Here is a 16,031-nt window from a genome sequence, read left to right as displayed (position 1 = left end):
ATGTATATTAAAATTGACACAAATCAGCCTCCAATTTATTTTTTGCTGCGTATACATTAATACACAAACCCAATTACATTTTCGAAAATGTGTTTTATTAGCTGGTTTTATTTATATAAACTAAAAACAAACGGTTAAATCTCTTCAATTGTTTTTAGACGCCACCATCACAGCCACCATGCGAAGTTCCGTAAGTACTCTCTACCGGACGATCCGAAGGCGAGGAAGAGACACCACCAGGAGCGGCGCGTTTCCACCCAGCCGGAGGACCAATTTTTACGGGGCGCCGACCAGGACCAGCTCGACAGTCACCGGTCCGACGATCCTCGAGCCCTCCGCCGACACAGAACTTCCAGGCCGAGCAATGCCTCCCTCATGCACATCGGGAAGGGAGCCGAGCTACATCCGTCGCTCAAGAAACTTTACGATCACAGTCCCCATGCTGTAAGTAGTCGCCCAATCTTCATAACAACAAGAATAATATCAAAAAACGGATGACAAAAGCGGAATCCTTCCCAAAATTACCTGATATTATTCACACGAACCCTTTCGTTGCTTCCGCAAATATAAATCATAATGGTTGAAAAACGGGGCTGGCGAATTTGAATAACCAGAAGAAGGTTGCGATAATCACACAAATAAAACAGGCCGGATCGACGGCGTGACTTCCCGTCGTTTTTACGGGTGCTGATGGAATAAGCGATTTGCACGGCCAAGTATTCACTTGGGGAGCAAATGGAAAATCAATTTCGCTATGTGATTCTGGCCAAGATGTTCAATAGAGTCTGAGATTCACCCCTTCCTTAATTGCACACCACTAAATCGCATACTGCATCTATGCCGTTCAGCCCCGATTAATAAAGTAAATTCAACAAAAAAGACACTCCAATTATATTGTAAATCTCGTTATAATTTTCCGTATTGTGTTTTTTAGATATTCGTCGAACTAGATGAGTTGTTTACCACCAACGACGAACGGGAGTGGAAGGAGACCGCACGTTGGATAAAATACGAGGAGGATGTGGAGGAGGGCGTCGACAGATGGGGAAAACCGCACGTGGCCTCCCTCAGTTTCCATTCGTTGCTCAATCTCAGGAAATGCCTCGAGGATGGCGTGGTACGTATGCCGTATTATCATACATTTGCCCTAAATTCCCTATTTTCTCCACGTCACGTTCCCGTGAACTTTTATCTATCGCAGCGAATAATGGAACGGATTTGTTCGCAACTATAAATACAAATGCTGATTGTTAATCGATTCGAATATCTCAGGTATGCCTGGACATGGAAGAGAAGGATTTGCCGGCCATAGCGTATCGCGTGACCGAAGAACTGTTCAAGGAGGAATTCATCCGGGAGGAAGACAAGGGTAAAATAATACGAGCTTTGTTGTTGCGTCACAGGCACGTGAACGAGCCGCAGGATCGAGGCTTCCGTTTCCCGAAGAAACAAAGCTACACGTCCCTTCAGGTAAGAGGTTCACGACCTCTATTTTGTCACCACAAAATTCGTTATTATTATTATTATTATTATACAGATTTACGAAAGGATTTATCGGACGGGTATCACGGAAAAGTGCAGATGCAAACAGTTGGGCCGTTAGCTTAGAATTATTTTAGCTTTCATTGTACGTTTTTGTTCCATGTTTAAGTTTTACGTCTTGTCTGCCGTGTTTAAATTATGCCGTTCAAGAAGTTACGTAAGGATTTGTAAATACAGACGGTTTGCTTTTGCCGTTTTCTCGTTTTCCTCGTTCGTCATGTCTTTATGGGAGAATCCACACATTTACGTGTGCTCTAAATTTAATATATTCTATTTACATTTCGTCTGAGAGCTCATAATCGATTTCAATTATGTACCACTTAGTTTCATGTGCATTTGATGTAATACTTTAAGTACATATTGAATTATTATTTCATTCAAATCACAGTTCATTATTAAATTCATTTGATGACCGATGATGTTACTTGCAGTCATTATGGCTGGAGGACGGCGTAAACTACGACGCGCTGATGATGGCTCGCTGCTCGGTGTGTTCGGCACAAGGGCAGCTGTGCGCCCCGCACGCCCTACCCCGACTCGCATCTTATCCACACGTAATGTGTGATTTTACAATTCACTCCCACTGACAGCTCGTTTTTGTTTAGTTTTTTATTGTTTGTCTTTTGACATGGACATTAGTACCCACTTTTTAAAAATAATAAGGAAATAGTTTGGATACAAATGTCCATTGTACTCACAATTTCTTAGATAAGTGTTTGATGTTACTTCTACTCATGTAATTTACCTAATGTTTGTCCCAAATACTGAGTTTTTCATTGTTGTTTCTGCTTGTTTTCACCTTTTCGTGTCTTATTTTTAATGTTTTGGCTTAGCTAAAAACCCTGGCAGCATTTTTATGCCCTCTCAGTAGTTTCATGTTGTGTTTCATCCACTTTTGACACATATGAGTAGATTTATTTTTTGTTTCTACTAAAATTATGCCGTCCAGAAGCCGAAACAACCGGTTAATTTTAATCCGAATGTAAATTGTTTCGGCTTCTTCGAGTCGTAAGGCCAATCAAAACTATTTTTCGTTTAGAACTTGCACGACGCGGAGAAGAGAAAGATCAGCTTCCCAATCCTGGATAACCTGCTAAAGAATGGCGACACTGACCACACGGTGGTGGACATCAAGGACATCAAGGAGGAAACTTACTCGGCCAGCACGGAGGAGTTACGGAAAACTAATAATGATTCGATTCTCCGCAAAATTCCAGCCGGTGCACAGGGTTCCAGCGTGCTGGTCGGCGAAGTCGATTTCCTCGAGCAGCCGGCCATTGCGTTCATCCGTCTGGCCGAAGGAGTGGTCATACCATCTATCATTGAAGTTAATATACCGGTCAGGTTTATCTTCATGTTGCTCGGCCCTAAGATCGCCAACATCGATTATCATGAAGTGGGAAGGTACGATTTCCCACTTAACCAACCTATCATAAGAATATTTTCTTAAGTTTGATCATTTAACAGATCCATATCAACGTTGATGGCGAACCAGCAATTCCATAACATCGCTTACGGGGCAAACGATCGCAAAGCACTACTATCGGCCATCAACGAATTCTTGGACGACAGTATCGTGCTGCCGCCCGGCGACTGGGAACGTCAGGCTTTGCTACCTATTGAAGAGATCAAGGCAAAAAGCGAAGCGATTCGTAGGAGGAAGGAAAACGCTTTGAAGAAGGCTGCAGAGGCTCAAGGCATCTCCAAGCCGCTTCTAGCGGTTGAAGGTGACGGTGTGTGCATGCATTTTATTCGTTTATTTTACCATTTCACTTGTTATCTATAAACACAATTTATTTTAAACAGGAGAAAAGAAACCACCATATCCCAATCCCCTGGAAAGAACCCGTAGACCGTGGGGCGGCTTGATAAACGATCTAAAACGCCGTTACCCCCACTACGTGAGCGATGTGGTGGACGGCATCAATCCCCAGTGCTTCGCCGCTTCCATATTCATGTATTTCGCCGCCGTATCCGGTGCAATCGCTTTTGGAGGTCTGATGGGTGACAAGACCCAAAATCTCATTGGAATACCGGAAACATTGCTCAGTACTTCCGTCGCGGGATTAATTTTTGCCATTCTGTCCGGCCAGCCACTGGTCATTGTCGGAACCACCGGAGGTTTGTTGCTGTTCGATGAGAGTCTGTTTCAATTCTGTGAGAGTAGTAACTTGGAATTTCTAACCACAAGGGTAATTTAAAATTGTGTAAATTGCTCCATTTTACTGTAATAACTTGTTTTCAGGTGTACATAAGTTTATGGCTAGTTGTGATAGGGGTCGTGGTGGCATGCGTTGAAGGAAGTGTTTTCGTGAAACTCTTCACTCGCTTTACAGAAGACATCTTTTCCGCACTCATTGTACTGCTCTACATACTCGAAGCTTTAATGAAAGTCATGTTTATCTATGGCCGTCATCCACTGCTGAGTGATTATTGCGAGACCGAAAGCGGTTTCATGAACGGCTCCAGCTCCAATTCCAGCAACGAAACTGAATTGGTGCCGATCGTTGAGAAAGTACAAACCTTGGACAAATTCGGACCGGTTAATCAACCCAACACCGCCCTTTTTTGCACCATTTTAACTCTTGGAACATTTATCATCGCTTATTACTTGAAAATGTTTAGAAACAGCAAATTTCTTGGTCGGAGTGTGAGTACCATCAACGTTTAATCAACATTAAAAGATTAATTGTAATAATTTTTAGGCTAGAAGAGCTCTGGGTGACTTTGGTGTGCCTATTGCCATAGTATTTATGGTATTCGTCGATTACATGACTCCGGCTGTATTTACTGAAAAATTGAACGTGCCCCAAGGTATGTCACCAACCGAACCGGATAAACGTGAATGGTTCATTTCTCCAGAGGGCAGATATCAGCCTGTACCTACTTGGGTAATATTCGCCTCAGCTGTTCCCGCGTTGTTGGTCTACATTTTGTTGTTTATGGAAACTCACATTACTGAGTTAGTATTTGTTTTCTACTCCTACCAGTTTAAAAATTCAAGCAAAAATTATTTTTAGACTGATCATAGATAAGAAGGAGCGTAAACTAAAGAAGGGCAGTGGCTTCCATGTGGACATAGTACTATTGTGCTTCATCAACCTGCTCTCTGGGTTCCTGGGGATGCCGTGGATGTGCGCGGCCACAGTCCGTTCGATCACCCATGTGAGCGCCTTGACTGTTATGTCCACCACTCACGCCCCAGGTGAAAAGCCCTACCTTGTCGAGGTCAAGGAGCAACGACTATCCGCGTTCCTGGTCGCCCTACTGATCGGATTGTCCGTCTTGATGTCTCCGCTGCTTAGGTTGGTCCCTATGGCGGTACTATTTGGAGTGTTCTTGTACATGGGGGTTGCCTCAATTGATGGCATTCAGTTCTTTGACAGGATTAAGCTGCTATTCATGCCGGTCAAGCATCATCCCAACACCATGTATGTCAGAAGGGTAAGTACTGAATTGTTTTTGGAAGACATAATTTTTAAAAAGGTAATAATTGCAAAGTTGCACATTTACAGTATATGATTGTAGAATTCTTTAATACAATTTCTTTAGTTCGACTACCTGATAATAGATGTCAGTCAAACTTGAAACAATATTAATGTTATTGTCATAACAATTTATATTAAATTATTCAATTCGAAGAAAACTTCACGGAACGCAAAAAAATAATAAACAAATAAATTAAGAACACAAAAGAGAGAAATTGCATAAACACATTTTGTATTAGAAATTTTGATCTTGATAATCTCCTCCAATTGGTAATACATCATCGATCCTATACGTCCTATAAGTCAATTCCTTTGTAAACACTTCAATCAGTCAATGCACCGTCACATCTGAAGCATCCAACAATACAAGTGCATCGCAGATGTCTAATTGAAATCGCAGCTCAGAAAATCATAGGTTTTTATTCTTGGATAGTAATTAACTGCGATTGGAATTTGTTGTTGCGCTTCGCTTAGAAATGGTTGTACTGCATGTGAAGATTGTTAATTTGAATTGCCTTGAATACGTTTAGCAATGAATAAACTGACAAGACTGCAATCGAAAACATGCCATATCAGCAGTGATGGTATATAAATTTGAATTGTTTCATTCGATAAGTTTATAATAAAGATTATTTGTACAATCATTGTAACGTTTACACTTAGATTGTGTTTATTCTTGGGATTTTTGTTTAAATTTTGTGGTCTTACTTTCTGATATAACTGTTAACAGTATAATTGTATTCATTCACAATAATAAATATTCTGTTGTTGAAGAAATAATTTATACATAACTTAAAATTGTTTTGAAATTAAATTCCACGACCCTTCAATTAATAACCACAATTCATCTAAATTTGTTTGTTTTTGGTATTTTAATTGAGATTTCATATCAAATTAAATTATATTATCGTTGACAAATGGTTATCATTAATTTTTTGATATGGTCCTTATACCATGCCATGAAAAGGAACCATAATTCGATAATAAACACAATGAAAGTGTCCAAGGAAGATCTTAATACTTTTAAATTATTGCAATAAAACCAAAAAAAAACTAATGTAAAAATATATAAAATATTTCAAAAGTCTTTTTATAACATTTCATATCGTTTCTATTGGATTAAGATCTGCATTCGAAGTGTTATTTATATGTTGTTGTATGTTATATTATATATGTTATTTTATAATTTATAAGTTAAATTTATGTGTTCCCTATACCTTTTGTCTGAGTATATCTGAAAATTTTTGAGTGTATCTAAGGTTCAATCATTCATTGGAAGGTAAGGAACGTATTGTTTACCATTTGATTATATTCTGTTAATCTTGAATTCATCCCTACAAAGTACTCTACGCCAAAATTCTAGAGGATAATTAATATATTTTTGTCCTAACTTTAATCTTTAATCCCTTTTCTTTGGTCACCACTGTATTTACTGGACAAATTTTGAATTGAATCCTTTTACGAAATATTTTAAAATATAGACAAATGGCGAAAGTAACTAAAATGGTCAAAATTTGTGTGAATTTAGCTGGAACTCAGATCAGATTTGTTAAATGAAGTAATAAACAGAAAAAACACAAATTTGCGATTATCTAGGTGAATGACTCAAAAGAAAAAAAATGAATGTAATTACTCTAAATATACGTAAAAGGAACTTTCTAGACGTATACGCTTGCTGCAAACCAACGTTATTTATTAATAAAACCAAACAAACATGTGGAAGTGAGAGTTGCATTTCCCATTATCTTTGATCTGGCTCAAGTGTCTCCTACACACAGAGCAAATCCTCACTGAGGGCAGCTTTTGATTGGTTAATTATATGCAAATGAGGATGGAGACGACTGAACAGATAATGGACGTTTAACGGGGCCCCCGTGATACGATTTGAACGCTCCCACTGGCAAGACACCTCGTCCCACACTGGGGCGACGGATTGATGCAACATCGTGCCCGTTGTTGCGGTTGTTCGCGCCTCCGATACAATTATTACCGAGGTGCGCCTCTAATCACTTTTTTATGTTTCGGATGTTAGTCAAGCGGTAACCCGACACCGCACCAACGTATTAGTTTGATGAAACATTGGTGTAAGTTTACGCAGAGTGTTTTTGCTTGGAAGCGTTACAAGCTGTCTACATTTGTTTGATTTCCCAAGGTGTAAATGAAGTACGGCGGTACATTACGCGGGGAAAAATCTGTGACTGGAACCATACCATAGACGTCAACGGTCTTTTGTTTATATAACAAATCACATGTTTATAATTGCAGAAACCACAGACATGGTTTAAAAATATAATAAAGCCTATAATCTAATCTACATGTCGCGACTAATCGGTTCGTCGAAGAATGCGATACGTTTTATTTGAATTTTAAAACAGGTATAGCTTATCTGCAGATAAACTAATCGTGAACGAGTAAAAAAAACAACTTTCGTTTACATTAGTGAGTCAAAACATGGTTCGTTATACTCGTATTACTTTTGATTTCGTTTGTTGGGTAACAACGAAAACCGCCAATGTTGAAATTTTAATGTGTGAATTAATTAGGGTGTGATTAATCGATTTACACTTCGAGTTATGTGCTACAATATAATGAATCACTGCAAACTTGAGCATATTTGAACAATGCTTTCATATTTTAAAACATAACTGGTCATATGTTTATCAATTTTGTTAGTCATCTTAGATTAGATTGCAATAAGTATCATAAGTAGCAGTAGACATATTTAAGCACCAAATATTATTCGTAATTAAAATATTATCTGAGACTTACAGTGATGCCCAGAAAATTTCAACATTGTTTTCATTGACATCTTATTCAATCACAAACCTAGAAAATATAGGTGGTCAAAGTCATGAACAAGGCGAATGGTTTCACAATCATTTAACTGAAATAGAAAGAAGATATCAAGCTTCAGGGAATTATTTATTTTCATTTCCATCACAATAACATTTTAATTATTATTCATTTTTTTTTCAATTAATAACCACAATTCACCTAAACTTGATAGTTTTTGATATTTTAATAGAGACTTCATTTCTTTCGCTAAGTTACCAATTAAATTTACAGACGGATATTATGGTGACCAATCGAGAACTTCAACATGATTATTATCTTATAACCAATTTTGAACAACTTTGTATACATGCTTCATTACCATGCATAAAAATCCATGTAACTGGTAAATTATCGTTGGCAAATGGTTCTATTACATCTCTCGTGATATATTTATAGATGAAACAGTTCATGTTACCATTAACTTTCGAATTGTAATTGTACAATATTTATAATATGCCAAGAAAAGGAGCTCTGAACCATAACGTTTCCTCCACCGCGTTTCATAGTTTTTGTAGTGTATTAACGGTTCAAACTTTTATTTGGAAGACGACCAACGTGATGTAATCCTGTTCTATTGAACTTTTGGTACATTCTTTTTCATTTCATTTCATTTCATTCACTTCGCCAAAATTCTGGAGAATAATTAATATATTTTTGTACAGATGTTAATCTTGTTCGATTATTCTTTTTCGATGGTTTCTTTACTGAAATACATCCGAACTAGTTTTGTTCAATTAGTCACGTCTGATTGCTCTACTACAATCAGTGTAGTGTATGACTCAATTAATTCATTTTTTGTTCGCCTAGTAGTCGAGGAAGGATTTCTTTCGTTTACTAATTATTCCGATTTATTTTCTAATAAAAGTCTTTGGTTTATTATGAAAAGGCTTTTTATTTGTAATTTCAAATGAATGTGTTATTCACTTATGTTATGACATCATAAACCATCTTTCGAGAGATTTTTGCAACATCAGCAATATTTAGACCTTTCTGTAGTAGTTATTCAATAAAATGACATAAATCCTACTCCTAGAACAAATTCTGGCAATTAAAAGTATCATAAAATAGTGCCATAAAACGTATTTTATTGAAATTATTCAATGTTTATTAATTATTCGAATAATAAATAATTCAGTTTTAGGGGTTCTAAACTTTTGTCCAGGAGTATATGTTACAAAAAACGAAAAAAAAATACTTAAATTTATTAGAATATGTTTTTTATAACTACAGGACTAATTTTGAATTAAATCTTTTATGAAATATACTACAAAATATTTAATTTTAAATTTTATGTTTATTTCTGACCACCACTGTAAGTACAATTACTAAACGAGCTAATTTACAGCCTCAGATAAATTAGTAACTTAAATCTCCCATTTATAATCTAAAAAGTCCCGAAACAGGCCGTCAATCAATAAACTCGATTGTACAACACGTTCACCCCGGCAAAGAGAAAACATCTCGTCTCCGTTTTTACGACCACATCCAGTCACGAGGTTAACGCGAACATATGGGGTGACGTGTTCGTGGATTAACAACACCAAATTTAGTACGCGTTCCTATAAGTCTGAACGAAACGTCCCAGTTCGGATTTAATTAAGGAGTGCAGCATTTAAACAGTCCAATATACGGAAGCGATTGCTTAATTTGTCTTAATTGTTTCCGCTCAGCCTGCATCGATTTTCTCACTTGTAAATCGCTCGTTGAACCTGAGCGGTGAAATGAGTTTTCAGAAATGTGGCCTCAATACAATTCAGCTATCATTAGAAATGTAATTACATTTATAAGTGAGGCTGTTAAATCTCCGGTTTTATGTTCGTAACAGAAACTTAGCGATTACGATGTTTTAATAAAACAGTTAAAAAAATTGCAACAAATTTCCCATTAGTGGAATGTTAATTGCTCCATAAACTATCACCAGATGTTAATTACTATTGTGAATTTAACCAGACGCGTCACTGGAAACGGTTAATGAATGGGGAAGGCTCGAATTTAATAAGTGCTAAAATGAACGTATTGTCACAAGGTAAAAATAGACTATCGATTATTGTTATTAAACCAAAGTGTTCCAAATCTGTCGACGGTGCATGATTTGTATTTGAATGAACTGTTTACGCCACATAAATAGAATATTAACTGTAGGAAGCAATTTAATGAACTCCGATGAATTATTTATAGTTAACAGTTTAATTTCCCATCTTTACTGTCCTGTTTATAAACTGTCGGTTTGTGAGTAAACTGACGTTGATGTTTTCACTTTCGCTATAAAAGATTCTGATTTCCACTAATTTTCCTGTTGATTGTTTATCAAAAACAATGTAACAGCTGTTTTCTACTTCCCAATTTATATGTTTTAACAATTTCTGGTAACATTTTAGTAATTTTGGATACTACCAACATGTAAACAAACTTTGTTTACAAATATATACAGGTTTAATTTACTAAAATAATCTAACCTAAAAATAAAGATGTTGCCCACACTGGCAAAGTTTTTAGTTGTAATTAATATTCCTGTAAATGAGTTGTACAATATATACAGAAGTGTCCATAATTTTAGAATCTTATTAAAATATATAAAAAATATAAGTTTAAATGGATACCAGTACCTATAGCGCTAATTATTTTTTCTAGACAGTCTATTTGTATCCTTTAAAAAATTGCATATTTTTTATTTTCTATGGACAGAATTATAGTAACTTTTGGTTTATGAGCATTCATTCCTCTATGTCGATAATCGATAATTGGATAATTCAAATGCCAAAAAACATCTTATTGTCAATTGAAATTGATACCAACTTGGAGCAAATTGAACTTGAAGTTAATTCAAGGATTGTGAAAAGATGTTTAGTAGATGGAGGTTCGTTTGACACTACTTTCTACTAAAAATGTATATGTAATAGTATCACAATCACTTAAAGAACGGTGAGGACGAGTAGTTTTTAATGACGAGTCTAAATTTACTTTATAAAAAAATTCTGTATTGCTTCTGTTAAACATCCAACATGGACCAACTACACAAAGTTTGTTATACCCACAATGTAACATGGCGGCGGTTCAATTTTGCTATCGAAATGCCTTAGTTCTTCTGGCAATTTGATGTTTTTAATAAATATGTTTCAACATGAAGCCAAACACAAATCCAAAATTGTGATCTAAAAGCCCAAGCATCGATATTTTGTCTTGCCCGTTCCAATCTCCAGCAAATTCGACAATTTACAAATTTAAATATTCGGAAAATGGTCGAGTCTATACCACGGAGATGGGCCAAAATTATAAAACAAAGTATTAATTTTAAATTAACTAACAAATTTAATTATTAAAAAGCCTGTTCAAATTATAGTTGGTAGATTTGTGTCCAGCTCAATTCAAAAAATTACATAGTATAGAACAAGATTATAGTTGTTAATAATATAATAATAAATTATTTTAACAGTTCACTCACATTAAATAAATAACAATTTATAAAGTTTCTTTAATAACGGCCACTACTTTATATATATTTTTATCTCTCATTCAAAATAATTTTCATTTCAGTAAACAGCTGAAACTTCTGCAACAATTGTTTTGTTTGTAAGTTTTCTGAAAATACTTACCTTCAAAAACCTGACGTAAAGCTTTGAATAATACTCATAAAATAGTACGTATTCAGTTATCAACTTAATTTCTCATTAGGAGTTTAATAGTTCTTTAAAGACTATCTAGGGAAAAACATTAATTAAAATAAAGAAAATTAATCACAAAGTATTTATACAATTATAAAAAAGGCATGTATAATAATAACATAATCAAGATTGCAGTACTAGTCATTACAACTAAGAAAGAATGTTCAGTGATTCAGTACAATATAATTTGTATAATATAAATAATTAATTCTTTATTGTTGGGTAAATTAAATAATACACGAAACTTATTTAAGACTCGATTTTATTTGTTGTATTTATAGAGGCAACACATTTAATCATTCTTTATATTCAAAGAGGGATGCATTCAAAAAATTACACCAAATAAAATTAATATTTAAAATAATATAAAATATATTTTTCCAGAACATTGTATATAATTTAATTATATAGTGCTATTTGGAAATGTATTTATATAAATATAATTAAATACATAAAAATAAACAATACAATATAAAATGGCACATTGCTCAGAAGCAAAATGTCAGAATGAGACATCATTATTTTTTTTTTGGAAATTAATATATTTTGCTATCTCTGTAAATTAATATCCCATTTACATCTTTTACTTTTTTTGCTTTATAATGGTATATCTAACATGTAGCGCTCACATCTACCATGGTAAAAAAATTTGAATTGGCAAGTATCTTCTAACACTTACACTATTCATGACGATGGCAGTATAATTACTTTTGTCGGGATTTCCTATTTCAGTAACTGGTGTGATTTGTTCTTCGTATCTCACTACATGACGTTTACATTTGCAGGCGCAAACTGCATATATCGAAATGAATAAATTATACCATGAAAACTGTACAAAATCTCACCAAAAGTCCACCGGTTTCATTAAAACAGTCCCTTTTTCTTCTTCTCCTTCTTGCCGTCAACAGTTTCCCGGCTACCCTCCAGCGACCTTCTTCGTAGTTCCTCGACCGTCACCTGGTTCTCCTTCTCCCACTGCTCCTTCTCCATCTCGAACTGTCGCCGTTTCTCCTCCAGTTCCTTGGCCTGCTGTTCCAATTGCTTTTTGGTGGCCTCGTGACGGCGCGTCAGTTCCGCCTCGCTGTCCTTGAGCTTTTGCTTCTTCTCGCGCACCTTCATCTCGAACACCTGCTCCATCTCCAGTTCCATCTTCTTCATCTTGATGTCGTGCTCCCGCTTCTCCTCGTCCATCTGGGCCAGCGGATTTTTGTTCGAGATCCTCGACGGTTTGCCATCGCTGCCCAGACCGGCCAGTTTTCTGCACCGGTAGTTCTCATAATGGACGTTGTTGGTCACGTCCTTCAGGTCTTGCAGATGCGTCCTTATCACCATGTTGCGGAGGGCGATGAAATCGCAGTGCTCCAGATTTTCGACCTCGGCTACACCCCAGGGATACTTGCGACCACGCAACTTTTTACCGTCCACTTCGATGACGGCATTCGAACCCACGACGGCGAACGGCACCCTGTCCTTCAGCGTTTTGTTTATCTTGTGCTCCTCGTCCTCGTCCGTTTCGGGGAACTCGTATATCTTGATTTTGTTTTGAGCGATTTCGGTCAGGATTTGCTTCTTGAAGAGCTCGCACTCTTCCGCCGTCAACGTGTCGGCTTTCGCTATTATCGGGATTATGTTCACTTTGTCGCACAGCCGTTTCATGAATTCGATATCGAGTGACTTCAGCCCGTGGCCTGAGGGCTGGATGAAATATAAACAACAATGGACACGCTGATCGGGCAGAATTTTTCTCGTCACCCTCGCCTCCGAGTTCAAGTAGTCTTCGTATTTGCTTTCAATATATTCGATGATGGGTACCCAGCAGTTACTGTTGTCGACGGCGTCGCCGAACCCGGGGGTGTCGACCATTGTCAGCGTTAAGTTGACGCCGTTTTCCTTCAGTATAACTCTGGTCGTTTCCACAGCCACTGTTTTCTTGAGCCTTTGCGTGGGTCCTGGGTAATCCGTGGGGTTGTAGATGTCCGTCAGGAACATGGAGTTGATGAGGGTGGATTTGCCCAGACCCGATTCGCCGACCACCATCAATGTGAACTCGAAGCCCTTTTTCACCGCCTTCCTATACACCTGATTGGGTAGATTGGCGAAGCCAACGTACCCGTCCAGTTCTTTGGGCTTGGGCCTCTCTTTGATTATTTCCGGGGTCGATTCCTTGCTCGCCTCGTCCTTTACTGATTCCGGTGACGATTTGATTGGGGGTTCTGGTGGCTTTTCAGTCGAAGGAACTTTGTTCATGTTCAGTCTGTTGGAGTCCTTGTTGGCCGTTGCGTCGGTCGTGGTGGAGTTGAAGAACATCTCCCTTTTGGATTGGATGGTGGCCGTTGCGGTGGCGGTTTCGGTCCCGTTCGCTGCCGGGGTAGCAGAGCCGTTAGTCGGCGTGGCCGTAGGGCTCTGGTCCATGAATTTCTGTCGCATGGCGAGCCTGTCGAGGCTCGACAGCCTGTAGGAACCGCCGATGCCGTCCTTCTCCCTGTCGCGGTTCAGGCCGCTGCCGGCGTTGAAGCTGGACGTGTACTTGGGCAGTGTGGGCGGCGGTGTCGGTTTGTTCTCCGAATTGCGGTTCAACAGGGCGCTGCTGGACGTGTACATGTAACTGCTGGGCATGATGTTAGGTCGCGATTTAATTGTTGCTGTCGCCTGTGTTGTGGGAACTTGAGCATTCACATTATTGGCACTCATTGTCACGGATAGCGCTGTCAACGCCTCACGCCGTCATTGTGTTGCGTTCGAACGGGTGGCGGAATTTGTGCTTGCGAAAAACTGATGTCTGGGATCCCTCGCCGGGCGATGAGTAATGTTTTGTCTGGGCGACCACGCCCGGACGCTTCCCTCGCACAACCCCCGAAAATTTAACGGTACGTTCGACAAACGCGCACACACAACGCACAGTACAATGCACGAACGGTTATCGAAGAAAAAACTGCATACAATGTCGGGGGCTCGATTCTGTTAACCACACAACAGGCACCGACGCACGGAATGGTGAGATGCAGGTCAGTTCGGGTCCGTGTTCGAGTTTCGATTCGGCGGCCAGATGGCGAAACTGGTCGTCCCCTCCGGTTTGATTCAACGGTCGCGGGGTGGGGCGCGGCGCGGGACGCGTCGCCGGCGCTTGGGTGGGGGCGCGCTACAGCCGACCAGCGCGGTACTGAGCGCTATATCAGCGACGGCGTGCATGGCGTGACAGAGTGGGATTCGCGAAAATGTTATGTAGGTATTTCCATAGATACCTATTTTTTTATTGTCTTATTATAAACGAAATTATAAATAACAAAATAAATAATACTACTAATAATAAATACTAATGTTATTAAAAATTGTTCGATATTATGAGATGAATTTTATAAAAACTATTTTAGATAAGAGTAATTAATATTATTTTAATTAATGTTTTTAATTAGAAATGTAACATTCTTTTCTACGACCCGGACTGCAGGGATTCTAACAGGGTGCATCCTATTACAATTTAGTAATACCAATTTCTTCATTTTTTACTACTTATACGACAGGAGTGAAATTTGACATATTGGTTGAGTAATCCATTTAATAATGGCTCCATTATTCAACTGATATGTCATCATCAAAATGTATATCTGTGAAAAATTGTAAATCTAAGAATTTAACAGTTTTTTATGGAACACACCTATAAAAATTTCTTAAATAAGCTTAATGTTTACACCATAATAATTTGCATTATCAGTTGAGTTATCCAGGTAAAATTGGACTTTCCGAGCCCTTTGAAACTCCGGAGAAATATATTAAATTTCAAATAACATAAACTATACTTTAATGTAAGTAATATTGAAGGATTACAGTAATAGAGAACAATCATTTTCACCTTGAAGATTAAGATTAGACTGTGAATTATACTATAAACACTAAAAATAAAAAAATATATACATAGATTATTGTAATATAAAATGTTTATTCATATTATGATAATGAAATATGGTATATTACTATGATTAATGTTTATTTAAGTTACTTTTAATAAAACTGATTTCATTTGTTTTATTCGAGTTATTTTATAAACCAACTAATTATGTTATTTGTGAGTCAATTAATCTTAACACTACTAAAAATCTTGAATCGAACCGATTATTAGACTAACGATTAATTTTTACAATCCGTCGACTAACTGAACTGAATACTCGATACAGATCAATACGACTTTTCATACGACTGATTCCAATTGTAAATCGTGTTGAATCGTCAGTACTAAGTCTAATTATTCAAAAACACCCATGAATAATTATTTTATAAACGAATAATATTTTATTTATTTGTTGATTAATACTAACACTAGGAAAAATTTACAGTTGAAAATAATCGATTACTCTCGACTAATAATTGATTTATATAACCGATTGATCTATGAATTGCAGGGCTAGTTGTTAGTCGTATCACATAACCTAACTATTCAAAATTTTAAAAATCGACTAATTACATTGTTTGTAATCGACCAATTCCATCACCAGTACTCTTATTAAAT

At 37.3% G+C, this 16,031-nt stretch overlaps 3 protein-coding genes across 7 annotated transcripts in view; 1 reads left to right on the top strand and 2 right to left on the bottom strand.

The window, feature by feature from the left end:
• LOC109604515 (cyclin-dependent kinase 9) overlaps window positions 1-2,930 on the bottom strand; it is a 91,499-nt gene extending 88,569 nt beyond the window's left edge. Inside the window, exon 1 of the mRNA XM_049963868.1 lies at window positions 2,925-2,930. The gene's annotated coding sequence lies outside the window, so the exon portion shown is untranslated. The remainder of the gene's footprint in view (window positions 1-2,924) is intronic.
• Window positions 1-16,031, top strand: part of LOC109598705 (band 3 anion transport protein) — an 83,137-nt gene that overhangs the window by 60,322 nt on the left and 6,784 nt on the right. For 3 of the 5 annotated variants that reach the window (XM_049963853.1, XM_049963854.1, XM_049963851.1), the window contains 10 exons: window positions 159-444; window positions 935-1,117; window positions 1,273-1,470; window positions 1,974-2,096; window positions 2,582-2,946; window positions 3,010-3,275; window positions 3,349-3,734; window positions 3,788-4,192; window positions 4,248-4,504; window positions 4,563-4,986. In XM_049963853.1, coding sequence (XP_049819810.1) covers window positions 159-444; window positions 935-1,117; window positions 1,273-1,470; window positions 1,974-2,096; window positions 2,582-2,946; window positions 3,010-3,275; window positions 3,349-3,734; window positions 3,788-4,192; window positions 4,248-4,504; window positions 4,563-4,986 — 2,893 coding nt within the window. The remainder of the gene's footprint in view (window positions 1-158; window positions 445-934; window positions 1,118-1,272; window positions 1,471-1,973; window positions 2,097-2,581; window positions 2,947-3,009; window positions 3,276-3,348; window positions 3,735-3,787; window positions 4,193-4,247; window positions 4,505-4,562; window positions 4,987-16,031) is intronic. The other 2 variants (XM_049963852.1, XM_049963855.1) reach the window with 2 other exon arrangements.
• Window positions 11,773-14,676, bottom strand: LOC109606750 (septin-7). The gene is made up of 2 exons (XM_020023287.2): window positions 12,373-14,676; window positions 11,773-12,319 (listed from the first exon to the last, which is right to left on the bottom strand). Exon 1 carries the CDS (start codon window positions 14,216-14,218, stop codon window positions 12,392-12,394), a length of 1,827 nt encoding a protein of 608 aa, XP_019878846.2. The 5' UTR covers window positions 14,219-14,676; the 3' UTR covers window positions 11,773-12,319; window positions 12,373-12,391.

This window comes from Aethina tumida, chromosome 2, assembly GCF_024364675.1.
Source record: "Aethina tumida isolate Nest 87 chromosome 2, icAetTumi1.1, whole genome shotgun sequence".
Taxonomy (NCBI): Eukaryota; Metazoa; Arthropoda; class Insecta; order Coleoptera; family Nitidulidae; genus Aethina; species Aethina tumida.
Note: the sequence above shows the minus strand (reverse complement) of the source record. Positions and strands in the feature narration are given on the sequence as shown.